This window comes from Ochlerotatus camptorhynchus, unplaced genomic scaffold (genome assembly GCF_037179485.1).
Source record: "Ochlerotatus camptorhynchus isolate MF236.1 unplaced genomic scaffold, CSIRO-AGI_Acam_v1.1 ptg000314l, whole genome shotgun sequence".
In the NCBI taxonomy this organism is placed as follows: domain Eukaryota; kingdom Metazoa; phylum Arthropoda; class Insecta; order Diptera; family Culicidae; genus Ochlerotatus; species Ochlerotatus camptorhynchus.
Genome location: NW_027040802.1, coordinates 2,999,086 through 3,013,879, shown reverse-complemented (window position 1 = coordinate 3,013,879; position 14,794 = coordinate 2,999,086). Strand labels below are relative to the sequence as shown.

Here is a 14,794-nt window from a genome sequence, read left to right as displayed (position 1 = left end):
CTACACGGTTAGAAAAAAGTACCCAAAAATAAGTTCATTTCACTCATCTCGGCACTATAGTCATAGAGGTAACTCTAAGACCAGAAGGTCCCGAAGATTGGTGTTCAAATTTTTGGCTCAGCTCTGGTACTATCTTCGGTCTCAAGCTAATCGATGTACCCCTCGAAACATAGGAAAATCCATGAACCCCTCATTGTATCTGTCAAACTTTCATAGCAAATCAAAACAAACATAGTGTAATACTATAATTTTGACTAGAATGGGATACGTTAATCGTTTGCTTGGGACCAATAGGCTAGTCAAGTAGTGAGCCAATTTAAAATCGTTAGTTTCGAATTGATTGTTGCTATAGTGCAGGAACCCAAAAGTAGGTAAAGCGGGTCAAAGTAATTTTCATTTACTTGTGTGCAATTCGTATGGAATTTTCCACTAGCTTTCAATCCAAAAGTAAGTTAGTTGTACCCAACAGTAGGTAAATACGATTATACTCAACGTTGGTTTCCCACACTTTACTACCCCTGTTGGGTGGTTTTGCTCCTCACTTTTTGACAACATTAGAAGGAGAAAAGGAGACAAACTAGTCAAAAGTAGGTAAAAGTGAACTGGCCGTTGGATACTTTTTTCTTACCGTGTACACAGAAAAACAAAACTACCCACCGCTTGGGTTTTTTAAACTCAAATTTGAGTTATTTGACCTCAGCCCGTTTCATTTTCTCACGCTATTGTTGTCAAAAATAGAACGAAAGATTCGACTCAACCGTCTAGTTCCGTACGATAGATGAGTGAATGGTAGATGAGTGAAAAGAACTTAATTTTGGGTTGTTTTGAATTTCTGTGTACATTTTACCACACGGCGAATGAGAACGACCCAAATTTGAGTTTAGTTCACTCATAATCGCCAAAAGTGCAGGAACTCAGCGATGAGTAAAATTTGTCTCATGGTTTCCTGTGGAAAACCTAAAAAATCTGCCGGAAAATGAGGAAATTGACGAAAATTTTATTCAGTCTCGGAGTAGTACCAATAGACAGAGTGAATCCAATCTTTACTTTTCTCAAATTCGGGAATTTTTCCCTGGAATATCCTGGGAAAACATGAGGCAAATTTACTCATCGCTGAGTTCCTGCACTTTTGACGATTATGAGTGAACTAAATTCAAATTTGGGTCGTTCTCATTCGCCGTGCACATATAAAAATTGAAAAACAGTGCGTACGATAAACGTCAACAATCGCTATTGGCGTTGACGGCACCGTCGAAAAATTTGCTCCTCCAGCAAAATTAGACAGTTTCGTTTGCTTATGGATTTTCTCATAGGAGTAAAGAGCTACAGAGTCGCCGTCAACGCCAATTGCCCCCTTTGCTCTCCTCAAATTCAGCCCTGTTCAAATGCTCGGGTGAAGAGAAGTTCTGTCCAGTGCTGCGTGCTGCCAATAATTTCAATTGACGTAAGATATTGGTCTAGCACTGAATTTCACCTCCAACACTGATATTCGTAGTAAGCATGATATCAGGCTTTGATATTACTAACCATATGAATATCACTAGAGAAAAGTTTAAAATCTTACTTTTATCTTAATACATCAACTTTTTTGTAGAACCATTGCCTAGGGGAAGGACAGCTCCAAGTATCAGCATCAATACATTTGACATTCGTTTAATCAAAAATGGATTTCACACGAGAGACAAGTCATTCCTTGCACGGTAACCAGCGTAAACACATTAATGTGTAAAAATTCACACATTTCGTGAAAAAAGGGGTCTACTCATAAAATGTGTAAACTGCGTTTACACATTTATGTGTAAACCTATCAAACATCAATAGAAGAGTATTTTTTACACATTTTTCAGTACGGTTTTTACTGCAAAATGTGTTAAAAGTAATCATTTATAGAATTTTAATATGATGAGGACAAATGGAGTTTTCTTATTTATGCCAATGATTAAATAAAGATGGCTCGGATTCAATACTATTTAATTAAAAAAAATCACAGCCAGACAGCGGACAATGAATAACTTAAAAATTATTTTTATTTCTAGGGCTTAGCTGTGAAAATAATATAAACCACTTACCCTCTAGCTTGTCCATCGTTGCTCTTTAAAGTTTGGACCGTAGTTCCTCATCCTTTGCATAAAATTGCTGAATTTTTTTCGTTTAGGCAAATGGCGTGCATCAACGAAGCAGGAGGCAGCAAGTTTTGAAGTTTGTTTTTTTACCCATTAATGAGTATAAAAACACAAATTTTATACTGGTACTACATTCTTAAAATGTGTATTTTTTCACACATTTTAAGATCTCCTAATTTACACAGTTTTTGACAGCTGCATATAAACATAAAAACATGTGTATTATTTTACTCATTAATGTGTTTACGCTGGTTACCGTGTAAACGGCAATCAGATGCGCAATGACAGCGGAAGCGGAAAAGTCCGATCTGAGTAATACCCTGGACAGACTATGGCTTATATCATGTAATATAGGCTGTCTTGCAATGAGCACTCATATATAGGATTTCCAGTGAAAACTAGATGTATGAGTGCTCATTGCAAGATAGCTTATATTACATGATATAAACCATAGTCTGTCCAGGGTATAAGCCTAATTGTCGGATTGAAAACTAGTTAGAACCAAATCGACTTCGGTAGGCATCTTGATATCATTTAAGACAACTGTTAAAATTTCCGTTTCCGTTCCGCTCGAGTTCCGCTTCCGCCTACATTGCTTTGAGCCTTTAACATCGGATGACTTTCATTCAGATGTGAAACATTTCATGTCGATAACGGAGCTTCTGGGAGACAAAAATAATTCTAGATAGAGCTGGAATTAGGGCGTAACAGCTTTTGTAAGCAATGTCTGCTCTTGATGATTAGACCGCGATAGATGAAGTCGTATCGTCGGTAAAAGCGCTACCACCGTTGGTTGGAAGAATATAACTTCCTATACAATCTGTTCTTGAACAGCGCGCTTCGGCCGGTTCCAGGAACGTCTTTCCGTAGGAAACCTCCTTACCCTTGGTGAGAGCAGCAATGCACTGAGGTGCATCATAAACAGTCTGGTGCGTTTAAGCTCATCAAAACCAAGAAACGCGGATACTGGCGGCAATTCGTGGACGGATTATCACGCGAAACTTCGATGAATACGCTTAGAAACGCGGCGCAAAGGTTGCGTAGCCGGTCTTCTTCAAACAACGAGAACGAGGAGTACTCGGATCGGTGGATTCTCAAGTTCGCTCGAAAAATGTGTTCTGATTCCGTGCAAATTTAGTCTTAATTTCATTAATTCAGGAATCTATTTTGGGCCTCTTCGTGTAAATTTGTTATCCTAGTGTCGAAAGGACGATCGAGGATCATCCTAAGCACTCTGTTTTGTGCCACCTGGACTTTGTTCTTGTGAGTCGGTGTATAGGTATAGGGGGCAGGAGGAGGGTAACTGCCCCCTAAACTCAGCAACACAAAGGCTTGCGGTGAAATGGCGTTCGGTGAAATAGCATTCGGCCAAATTTTCCACAGTAATTTTTTTTTTCGTCGCCTCCCTAGCTCGAAACCTGGCTACGCCCTTGAGTTGGTGCACACGATTCCCACATTGGAGCTACGTAGAGGATCGCAGGTGCTATGATTTGTTTGTAGACAGCCAGTTTGTTCACCCTTGAGAGGCGGGATTAGTTTTGGTGATTGCCGATGGAGGAACATGATTGTTTGTGTTTTGGAGGCATTGATTTTGATTTTCCACGTGGTGGCATAATCAGCAAAGGCGTCAAGGCATCGTTGAAGTTTGTTTGTTATTTCACGAGGCCTCCTTCCCTTGCGGTATAGCGGTATCATCTGCGAACAGGAAGAACACGCAACCGTTGCCCAAGGGAGAAATGTTGGAAGTGTAGATGCTGTATAGCAAAGGGCCCAACAGACTTCCTTGCGGAACACATGCTGGGATGGAGAACGTGTTTGAAAGGCAGCCATTCAACGATACCTTAAACGACCTTTGCTGAAGGTAGTTAGGGGTGATTTTAACAAGATGCAAAGGAAAGTTAAAGTTACAAAGCTTGTATATAAGCCCATTGTGCCAGACATTGTCAAACGCTTCCTCAACGTCTAACAATGCCATGACTGTGGACTTGGATACAGCCTTGTTACTTCGGATGTTATTCATCACCCGTACTAGCTGATGATTTGTGGAGTGCCGCTTCCTGAACCCGAACTGTTCCGGTAGGAGAATGTTGTGCTCCTCGACAAACTTGAGAAAACGATTGTTTCTCGAACAATTTGCTCAGCGCTGAAAGGAGGCTGATTGGTCTGTAGCTTGAAGCTAGCGTTGGGTCCTTCCCGGGTTTGCGGATAGGTATGATTTTCGCTGTCTTCCAGATACTTGGAACGTAGTGCAGTTCGAAGCATCTGTTGAAGACAATGACAGAGAGCAGAGAGTGAACCTACATGCTGAGGTTTTGCAACACTAGGTTGAATATTCCGTCGAACCCCTTCATGTTTTGGTGCATTTCAACGCTGAGCAAATATGTTCCACCGAGATCCTATCCTCCGGAGGGATAGCACAAGGAGAGGAATCAAGTTTGAGTACACATTGCGCAACCTGAACTTCGAGCGGACTTTGGATGTTGGAGCCAAGCAAGTGCGATTTTGCAATATGCTCACTAGAGTGATGCAACATTTGAAATTTTCGCTCCACAATACTTAAACGATTCCAAATCAGGTCCTTACTAACCTCTCAAAATTTGAACCCATTTGGTGAGAAACTGAGATGGCACAAACCATTTGAAATTTGTATGGGAATTATTTTGGTAAAACCAAGATTTTTGTTCATGTCTATCTAATAATTCACCATATCGTTCTGCTTCAAAAGCTTTCAACTCGACAGTGAGCATGCATAAGGGCGTAAACGCGATGATCGATTCTCTTCGTCGATTTTCTCTTTAGTTAATAACTCGCCAGAATTAAAGTTTCTCGTTGCGTTTGCTGTTGTTTTTGATAGCCAATATAACCTGATACATCTCTGCATTGAACATATTCTAGACAGTTGTTTTGCTTAGCTGTAGTAATGCAAAGAGAAAACCGATGAAGAGAATCGATCAACGCATATACGCCCTTATGCATGCTCACTGTCGAACTCTACTTGTAGGAAATTTTACCAGCTACAACTTTGCTCAAGACTACTTTTTGATTAAATGCAAGGATCGAAAGTTATCAATGGTTCAATACGCTGATGTCTAATGATCATGCTCAATCAACTGCTCAGCAGGCAACATTGGTGTTTCTGGGGCGTTGAATAGGGCACAAAAATCATGGCTACTATGTGCTATTATGTCACACTGCAAAATACAGTGTTGCCTACAGAGCAGCTGCTTGATCTTGTCATAAGTTTACCAATCTCTTAAATAATTAATAACTTTTTCCTGTCTCGTTTTACATAGAAACGATCTTGAGCAAAGTTGTAGCTGAGAAAATTTTCTATAAGAATGGCTATCGAACTGTTTCGCAGCTCAATATGGAAAAATACTAGAAGGCAATGAACAAAAAGTTGAGATTTCCCATAGTAATTTACATGTAAACTTCAAATGGCTTGTGCTCTAACCAAATGAGTTGTAACTTTGGGAGGCTAATCAGGACCCGATTTGAAAACATTTAAGCACTGTGGAGCGAAAAAGTCAAATTTTGCATCAATCGCATTTGCTTTCTCCTGAGGGGTGATAGTGAGCCGATCGTCATCATATTCATCTTTGAGTAATGGGTAGTAGTCTTAAGGGTTCGTCCAGATTCTGGACGAGTAGCCGAAACTTTCGTCCCGGAGTAAGACAATTCTGGAAGCAATCTCCTTGTTTCCGTTTCCTCGCTAGATCGCCGGTTTTTTTTTAAACTAGCGTCTACGAATATTTCTCAGGCGAATCAAGAGTTGGGTGTGGGAATCAATGGCAATAATCTTACCCCTCACAGGAACTCGTCGGACGCACGCCTCGTCAGCCACGGTTATGGCTTGGTGGAATCCCTCCAACGCTCTGACGATGTCCTCCACGGTGTCAAGCGGCGGCCTGTCTACCACGCGTCCAAACTAGGCCCCGTTTACGCGGTGTTGCTCTTGCACAGGCTTGGAGCAGGGGCCACGTTGCAGTCCAGTTCAGCCACCACCGGTTGGTGGTCGGAGCTGAGTTCGTTCAAGGCTACCGGCTTGGACAAGCCGGTATTTGTCAGGAACAGGTCTAGTGTCGATGGGTTGCCCGCCGGTGAGACGAATGTTGGCTCGCCCGAGATCCAAATGGAGTACAGCCCATGCCACGAGTGGTCGAACAGCAGACGACCGTTCTGATTCTGCTGGGTAGTTCCGCCAGGCCTCATGGCGCACATTGAGATCTCCTCCAACAACAAAGCCGGTACGTGTTTTGGTGGACAGATTCTTCTTGAATTTAGCCGCTAGTCCACTGTTGGCGGCACACTGTCGAGGGCAGTAGACGGCGATGAACTGAACGTATCCAGTTGATGACTCCACCTCCACACCAAGTGAAGTGATTCCTTTCTTGATGTCGACCACAACACCAACCCCCTGGAGCCGGATAATGTTGTGGTCAGGCAACCAGAAGCTGTCGCCGTACTTTAGGTGGGTCTCAGTTACAAGGCCCTCGTCGATGCTGTGCTTGCGGAGGAAGTCGGCAAGCTCAATCTTTTTTGCTCTTACAGAGCAAGCATTCCAGGTGGCGATAGTTAGCGGTTTAGACGCCATACTGGATGATGAACTTACCGAGGACTTGGATGCGCTCGTGCTTATTTCAGCACTTACGTAGAGCTTCTTCTTCTTCTTCTTTCCTTTATTTAAAATCGGTCTCTGTTCCGCAATCTAGTGCCAACGGACATCGATTGCCATCCATTGACGGCAATCGAATGTGCAGGAAGGCAGCTTCCACACCTGTGTAGGATATCGCACCCATTCAACACACATGGGCCGGGACCAACGGCTTTACTTCCCTTCCGAAGGAAGACGTGACCAGAGATTTTTATGCCGGATTGGACCCAGACCCATTGGGGTGTTAGAAAGCAGTCACGCTTACCACTATCCCACCGGCGCCAGCACTTACGTAGAGCACCGGTCATGTTGACGAAAATTTCCATCAGTTCATACGCTGATAACAGATCAGGGTTGTTGTTTTGCGCTGTTGGAGGCTGTTCATAAACTACGTAGACAGTTTAGGGGGGGTTTAACAATTATCCAAGGCCCATACAAATTTAAAAAAATTTGTATGGACAATTGTCTACGCAGGTGGGGGGTCAAGAATCCCAAAAAAATGTCTACGTAATTTATGAACAGCCCCTTGGTTGTCTCCAGAATCCAGGGGGGGGGGGGGGTTGAGATGTTTGTCCAGCAAAATTACCGGAAGCTTCTTGAGGGGGAAATTTGCTTGCGTTTGCTGAGGAGCACGAATAGGCGGGAAATCCTCCGTCTTGAATACCGGGGTTTTGTCCTTCTTGCTTCCTGGTTGATTGTTGTTTGCCACCTGCTTTCGGATGCGTTTTGAGTTCTCGCGTTTGGAGCACTGTCGGTCCGAACCTTGATGAGCACCACCACAGTTGGCGCATTTCAACGCCACGGCTCCATCCGCAGGGCAGGCTTGCAATTGCTCATTACAGCTAAAATGCTAGTTTTCGTAATTACGAAACTATGGGATACAATAATGATAATTTTTATTTGTAAGAAGCAAGAAGAGGTGGTAAAGTTTGTGTATGACATATAAATTTTGTCAATTTTGCTTTCAGAAGGTCACAACTAGCGATTTTATGATCGCTGATTGCTCACTCATCGCGTTGCTCATAGTTACAGCTAATCGCTATTGTGACCCTCTGAAAGCTAAATTGACAGGTTTTGTGTGTCATACACACACTTTACCTTCTTTTCTTGCATCTTGTAAATAAGAATTATCATATCTCATAGCTTCATAAATCCGAAAAATAGCATTTTAGCTGTAATGAGCATTTGCCGCAGGATAGTTATAAGTGGCGTGTTCTTGAGCGCAGTTGCTATAGCGTGGCTTAATGTTACAGTTGCGGGTACCGTGTCCAAAATTGAGGCACCGTTGGCACTGCATTACGTCACGATGGCCGCCACGGTATGACTCTCCACCGTATGATGATGGAGTAGATCGAGCGGATGGCTTGCAACGGGTTGAGCGTCACCGTACCTTTCTGGAAATGCACCAGGAAAAGGCAATCAGGGCATGTCTTCACGTTTTCGTCTCTCCTAGTCATCCGGAAGACAGCGATTGGGGCCAGCTTGTACCGGTCATTGAATTCAGCTTGGACCATCTTGGGGTCGAAATTCGGCAGGCCCCTGATTACTACCTTGAAGGGATTCTCACCGGGGATGTCATGCGTGAAGAATTCTGCCTTGGAATCCTTCAAGTATTTCACGGCCACTTTATACTCCGCTTTTGTACGGAACCTTGGTGCCGATTCTGCTGAGCTTGTACTCAGCTCCAACGTCCAGCGATGTGAAATCGCCAACAAGCATGTTGAGTGGCCTTATTCACCACCAGTAGTGGGGGAAGCTTCATTCTCGTTGTTGATGGCGTCGCCGAAATCACCGATGTCACTTACGTTCGTCGCGGTGGCATTGTCACGTCCACTCGCACCATCGAACGAAAACGAGAAAATGGGTAATCTTGGTCTCGAAAAAAAAGTCTATGGGTGTCCGCAGCGCCTTCATTTATGCAACACCATATGCCTACCGTTGCTCGCTTTTGCAGGCGAATGATTGCTGATCTACTATGAAGTCAATTCAAGCCGAACAATGTAGAAGGCCCAAAGTTAACTGATCGATTACTTTTGCTTTCGCTAAGAACACGGCTACAATAGTGTTTTCTGCAGTTGTTTGTTGTTTTATGTACTGGATAACACCTTCTTTTACCAAATGGTATTGGCGACATAGCTGAAAATGTGTTTACAATGCCGCGGCTATCCAAAAAATAAAGTCAATGAAGAGAGCCGATCATCACGGACATTGGACCGTTTGCAATCTTCGTCAAGAATTGCATTCCATTTATCGCTCGTCTAAGAACTAGTAGCATTTACCTATACTGCCGCTATTCGCATAACAGACCTATATAGATAGGAAATCCATAGGACATGGGACTGTTATGCGAATAGCGGCAGTATAGGCGTTCATTCAGTTAGTCTAAGTGTAATTGGATGTTAATTTGTGCACTAGGAGGCTGCTACTGAACATGCGACTCACAAGTAGTCATATTTCAATGCAAAATACTAAGCACAGTATGAAGGAGACTCCGTGGCGCAACGGTAGCGCGTCTGACTCCAGATCAGAAGGTTGCGTGTTCAAATCACGTCGGGGTCAATTTGCAAAAGATTTTTTATTCGATGGTTAATTCAAAATTCACACGGGAAGTTCAATGAGTTATCACGGTAGCAACCGCTTTCTTCATAGGTTCATCGGTCGAGTGAGTTTTGATTAGGTGTAAACTTACCGGAAACTGTACGAACAAGTAACCTATTTTTTTAGAAAATTATGAGGAAACTAATGCATCCAACCCATCTCCTAACAGGATTTTCTCTTAAAATTTCCAGTAAATCTACTGTTATGAGTGTTATGTATACTTTTATCATATTCCGCCTAGTCTATTTGCAATTATTATTTAGAGGCTTGGATAAAACAAAAATTACACAATGTTTTCCCTTTAAAGGAAATACAAAACGACAAATCTTGGAAAGAACGAAAATTATTGGATTGTGTATGTGTATAATAGGATGTTCCGATAATTTAAACGACTGAATAGTGTGAACACACTTCCTATCTCCCGCGCGAATGTAATACTCCCTTTTGCAACTGTTGTCTGGTAGTCGTTCTGGATGATTTTTTCCCCTTTGCTCAATCTGCCTTCTTCTCTTCCACCTCATCAGCGCTTTCAACTTCCTTATCATCTCCGTCTTCGCCTTCCTCACCCTCCGGATTGTATGTAATTCCCTCCTCGTCTTCATCTTCATCCGAGTCTCCAGCCACTTCGGCATTTTCGGCTTCGGCCCGTTCCATCTTTCGCGCCAGATCCGCCTCGTCCGTAGCGGTGACCACCTTCGGTGCCATCTGTACCTTGAATACACCGCCGAGATTCTCGATCGTTTCCTTGACCTTTTCAATGGCCACCTCCAGGGCTTTCAGTCCGTCGGCTTTCTCCGGTGTTGAGGTTGTCATGACTGAAATGACATACGGAAAATAAATACTGTGTTGTTTAATTTTGTTGAGTAGTAAACTTACCATATAAAGGAGGAGCAATCAAATTAATCTTGATCGGAAGTTCCTCAGTCGAGAGTTCCAGGCCAGCCCGGAGTGCAGTCTTGACTGCATCGATACCCTCGTAACCATAGCAAGCACATTCAATGTCTGCTCGGATTTTAACCGCCTGCGAGGTAAGCTTGCGCTTGATGTTGCTCAACAGCAGTTCTTTCACCTCCGGTTCAAGGCCGCATTCGTCCAGCATAGATGGCTCACTACAATATGCATTCGATAGTCAAAATCTACTTCCTCAACCCCAAAGCCGAAACCTACTTACATGACACACTGTTTGAACACATCATATGCAGCGGCCTTACTCTTGAGCTTCTCCTCAAAGTGCCAGGCGGTTTTTTCATACAGTTCCTCCAACTGTTCGTTAGTGAACTTCATCATGTCAGCCACATGCCGGAGAATCGAATTCACTGCCTTAGCCTTGGCAAATCGCTCCGTACATTTTTCCACATCTTCCGGCGAGACTCGTCGCTTGGACAGATCGATATATCCCTTGAATTGGTCCACACGGATTACGACCACTGGTTCGGTTTTACCAACGCGGATGAGCTTGTTGATCGAACGGATACGTCTGCGGGACAATTCTGACAACAGGATCATACCTTCTATGTTGTTATACTCCAACAGATAGACGTAGGCACCCATTTCGGCGATGGAACGAACATTCACCATAACGACGTCCTCCACCCCCGGGTACTTTTGCTTGTAGAATCTACACGATAACACCATCTTGATCTATTAAATTTCGCTGAAATCGACAAACAAGATTATAATCCAACCTTAAACACGAAAACGATCATTATAAACATCATTCGCAGCCATCGAGTGCAACGCAGACCGAATATAGCACCATTTTACCCCACTCTCCACTAGCGGTTCTATGAACTTTCTCCCCCGTACAGATGTCAAAACTGGGGTTGGAAAATAGCCACATTTCGGAAGCATTTTTCCCAATGAAATAACACTTTTTTCAGCTGAAAACCTGTTGCACTGGATAGCACACGGTGAAAACTATCACTATTCACTAGATTTACCCGTTTTTAGGAAGATTTTAGCACGAAAATGTGAATTTTATCAATCTGATGTAATATACATGTGGCAGAATGCCGTACTGACAATGACAGAAAGACCTCGATGGAAAACACCGACGACGCTTATGATGGGAGCGTTGAAATTCTGTTCACGGAGGGGGAGGCGCGCGGGACTGGATTGTACTAAAACGGACTGTCAAAATACGATTAAGTTCTAAAAATGCAGGGTTGTACTCTGCTGCACGTTAAGATCAGATTTCTAAAATTTGGTTTTGTTTTTACCGAAAAATACGTAGGTATGTTTATTTATTTGTCGTCAATCAGTGCAGACCGTTTTACAATTGTTGTCTTAAGTGCTATTTTAACAATTTTGTCTTTTGTATACATAGGGTGTAGAGCTCTACTTCGTCGTAACCGCCCATTTCGGTTCTATCGATCAGAAAATATCAATAATATCAATGATTTTACCATGCGCAAACCAATAATAGGTTTGTTCCGATGCGTTAGTTCATTAGCTACAACGTAAACCCTGTTAGAGCACATTATATGAATGTTTACGCTCATTGTTCTCGAAACAAAAAAAGCGCTCCTAGCAAATCCCCCTTTTCTACGGGCGAAGGAAATCTAATGGCGTTTCAATGCGTTAGGACGGAATTGAAACTTGTGGAACGAATTCAGAATCAAGAAGCAGTATTAAGGCCCAAACGCAATGTGGGCGGAAGCGGAACGGAAACGGAAAGTTTGACAGTTGTCACAAATGCCATCAAGATGCCTAACCAAAGTTGATTTGATTCTAACTAGTTTTCAATCCGACAAGTAGGCTTACTCAGATCGGGCTTTTCCGCTGCCGCTGCCGTTCCGCTTTCGCTGTCATTTTTAAACAATATCTCAACAATTTGTGACTCTTTATCAAATCCAACGGTACGTATAGAAAGGTGAATAAATTTAGAAATCGTCTTTGACAAAAATATTCCATTTTTCGTTCAAACTCGTTCAGAAAAGAGAGGTAAAGCGCGGGTTGTGTTTAGTAGGACGGAATTTAGATCAAAAACCCTACATGATCACATTGCAAAAATTCATGTGGTCACATAAAAACAATCTTTGAATTTTATCAGTGTACCATAAAAACCATAATTAAGGTATCCAGCATTTTACGATCACTTATGGCCGCCACAATCTGGCTAAGTTTCTGGTTTCTGGTAGGGAACTTCATGATGACGTTCACCGCCAGGGCTACGCTCGGGAACTCAACCAATCCGGAGGAGGAACTTCCCGATTTCAGCGGGAACATTCGCGCTTGCGACGGGTGGCAGTTCTTGGTGGTGAATGCAGTCAGCAGCAGATCCTCGGACGGCATACGGGTGGGTTATTGAAGAAGTGGAGAATGCGATTTTTGCTGGCCTGGAAAGCGATTGTTCTTGGAGGCGCTGTAGACCTTGAAGCTGATCGAATTGTCCTGTAGGGTGTACGGGTTGGTGGACTCTGACAAGTAGTTTAGCTTGGAAAATTGGCTGGTTCGTTTCGGGTTACCGGTGCGTCCTTCATCAGTCCGACGTGTGTTCCGGCCGGTGTTGATTTCCAGTTTTCCGACGGATGATACTCGGGCGGTGAAAAATTCGATGCAAATCCATTTCCTCCGCCCGCTCCTAGAACGGTTGGTTGACTAATGATTGACGTTCGTTGTGCGGGGTCGGCCTTCCGCCGAAGATGAAAAGATCGTATAGCAACGGTGCTCGTCCGTCGTCCGAAACAGGCATCCTTGGAGACGGATGCATCCAGTGTGTAGTCCCAACTGGAGTCCGTGTCGTTTTTGAAAACATTGAAAAAAAAAACAAAAATAAGAGCTGTTAAAATACCGGGTTGCCAAACAAGGCATTATTCACAAGCAATCAAAAGTCAGTTCAATGACTTCTTGACACTGCCGATACAGCTGTGGCACACTGAGGTACACTGAGAAAAAAGTTGGCGCAAAACAAGTGTGTAGAGTGACCACCCTTTGACTATTCCACAAGTGGTTTGGATGATACCCCGAACACGTCGTTAAGCAAAATAACCATAAAGTTTTTATTAGGGAGGTCAGTAAACTTATTAATAAAATACGCGAATCGAAGTGCATTCAATCGATCATCTGTCTACTATCTAGCTACCAGTTGGAAATACGTTTACACATTCTGATATTAATAGGTGGCCGATAAGCCTGACAGCTAGACCACTTGATGATCGGTCAATCGGGCGTTCCGGTGACCGGCTGCCTACAAGCGAAGGTGGTGTACGGTTCGCATCGAGGATCGCATCTTTCCTCCCCAAGGTAAGTCTGCTAAGTTAGAAACGGTTCAGTGGGTTATTCCACCCAGAGTCAGGCAAGTCTATCCAAGAAGCTTGTCACGTCCAGTCATTCCGGAAGCTTTATTTCGCTTTTAATTTGTTGTTTTGAAAATAAAATACCTGAGCATAATCAGGGATAAATTGTTTTAAGCCCATTGCAGATATTGTTTTCGTAGTACCAAGCTGAACCTTAGAATGACAATCCATCGCAGATTGCTACACACAAAAAAAAAACAAAAATTGTATCAATAAATATAATGCATTTTTAAATTGAAAGTTTCCAAAAATCCGTAGTATCAACAATCAATACGAAACTAACGATTTTAAATTGGGTCACCACTTTAGTAGCCTATTGGTCCCAAGCAAACGATTAACGTACCCTATTCTAGTTGAAATTCTATTACTACACTATGTTTGTTTTGATTCGCTATGAAAGTTTGACAGATAACATCAGGGGTGTGTGGATTCATGCAGAACATGCAGGGGTGAGTGAAATAGCTTGGGACTGCTTGGGACCGTTGTTCTGGTACTGAGTGAGCCAAAAATAATAATGATTTTCTTCGGGACCCAGTGGTCTTAGAGTTACCTCTATGGTAGTATCAACTACGAAAACATTTAACACTAAATGAATCCTTTTGGATTGAAAGTGTTTCTTTCACTTTCGACTTGTAATTCGTAAAGTAAAGTTTTTCAACTTTCAAAAATATGTCTTCACAGCACGTTTTCACTGGCAGCACTGAGCCAAGGAGCAAGACAGCTCCTAATCATGAGCATTTTTTAGAGTTGCTTTTGAGGCATCTCGAGTAACTCACATTACTCAGTGAGCAAGATCACTGTCATTTGCTTTCACAATTTTTGCATCCCAGCAACAATTGGATATGCGAAGCCGAAAAGCAGCTGTCAAACAAACCAACAAACAACCCGGCTTGATGTGGTAGAAAAACTCGATCCACCTGACCAAATACTTCAGCTCCGGCAAAATTTATGTACCCCACACGTCCTCCGATACTAGTCGAAATGATCCCGTTCCTATCGCTTGAAAATCTGCCGCTGGACGTAATTGTGAACCGAGCTCTGGATCTAATGTGGCTGTTCCGCTGGGAAAATGAGCAAGTTTACAAGAACCTCCATCCTTGGAAAGGTTTTGGGAACGCATC

General features: G+C 42.9%; 2 protein-coding genes and 1 non-coding gene across 3 annotated transcripts in view; 2 read left to right on the top strand and 1 right to left on the bottom strand.

Moving 5' to 3' along the window:
• The window catches only part of LOC135707576 (uncharacterized), a 335,607-nt gene extending 329,860 nt beyond the window's left edge, over window positions 1-5,747 (top strand). Inside the window, exon 4 of the mRNA XM_065229450.1 lies at window positions 5,738-5,747. The gene's annotated coding sequence lies outside the window, so the exon portion shown is untranslated. The remainder of the gene's footprint in view (window positions 1-5,737) is intronic.
• Window positions 5,748-9,264: 3,517 nt separating this feature from the next.
• TRNAW-CCA (transfer RNA tryptophan (anticodon CCA)) lies at window positions 9,265-9,336 on the top strand. The gene has a single exon. It is a non-coding gene; the product is annotated as a tRNA-Trp (tRNA).
• Window positions 9,337-9,577: 241 nt separating this feature from the next.
• Window positions 9,578-11,416, bottom strand: eIF2alpha (eukaryotic translation initiation factor 2 subunit alpha). The gene is made up of 4 exons (XM_065229490.1): window positions 11,316-11,416; window positions 10,547-11,029; window positions 10,252-10,484; window positions 9,578-10,190 (listed from the first exon to the last, which is right to left on the bottom strand). The coding sequence occupies exons 2-4, from the start codon at window positions 11,008-11,010 to the stop codon at window positions 9,868-9,870; spliced, it is 1,020 nt and encodes a 339-aa protein (XP_065085562.1). The 5' UTR covers window positions 11,011-11,029; window positions 11,316-11,416; the 3' UTR covers window positions 9,578-9,867.
• Window positions 11,417-14,794: the final 3,378 nt, after the last annotated feature.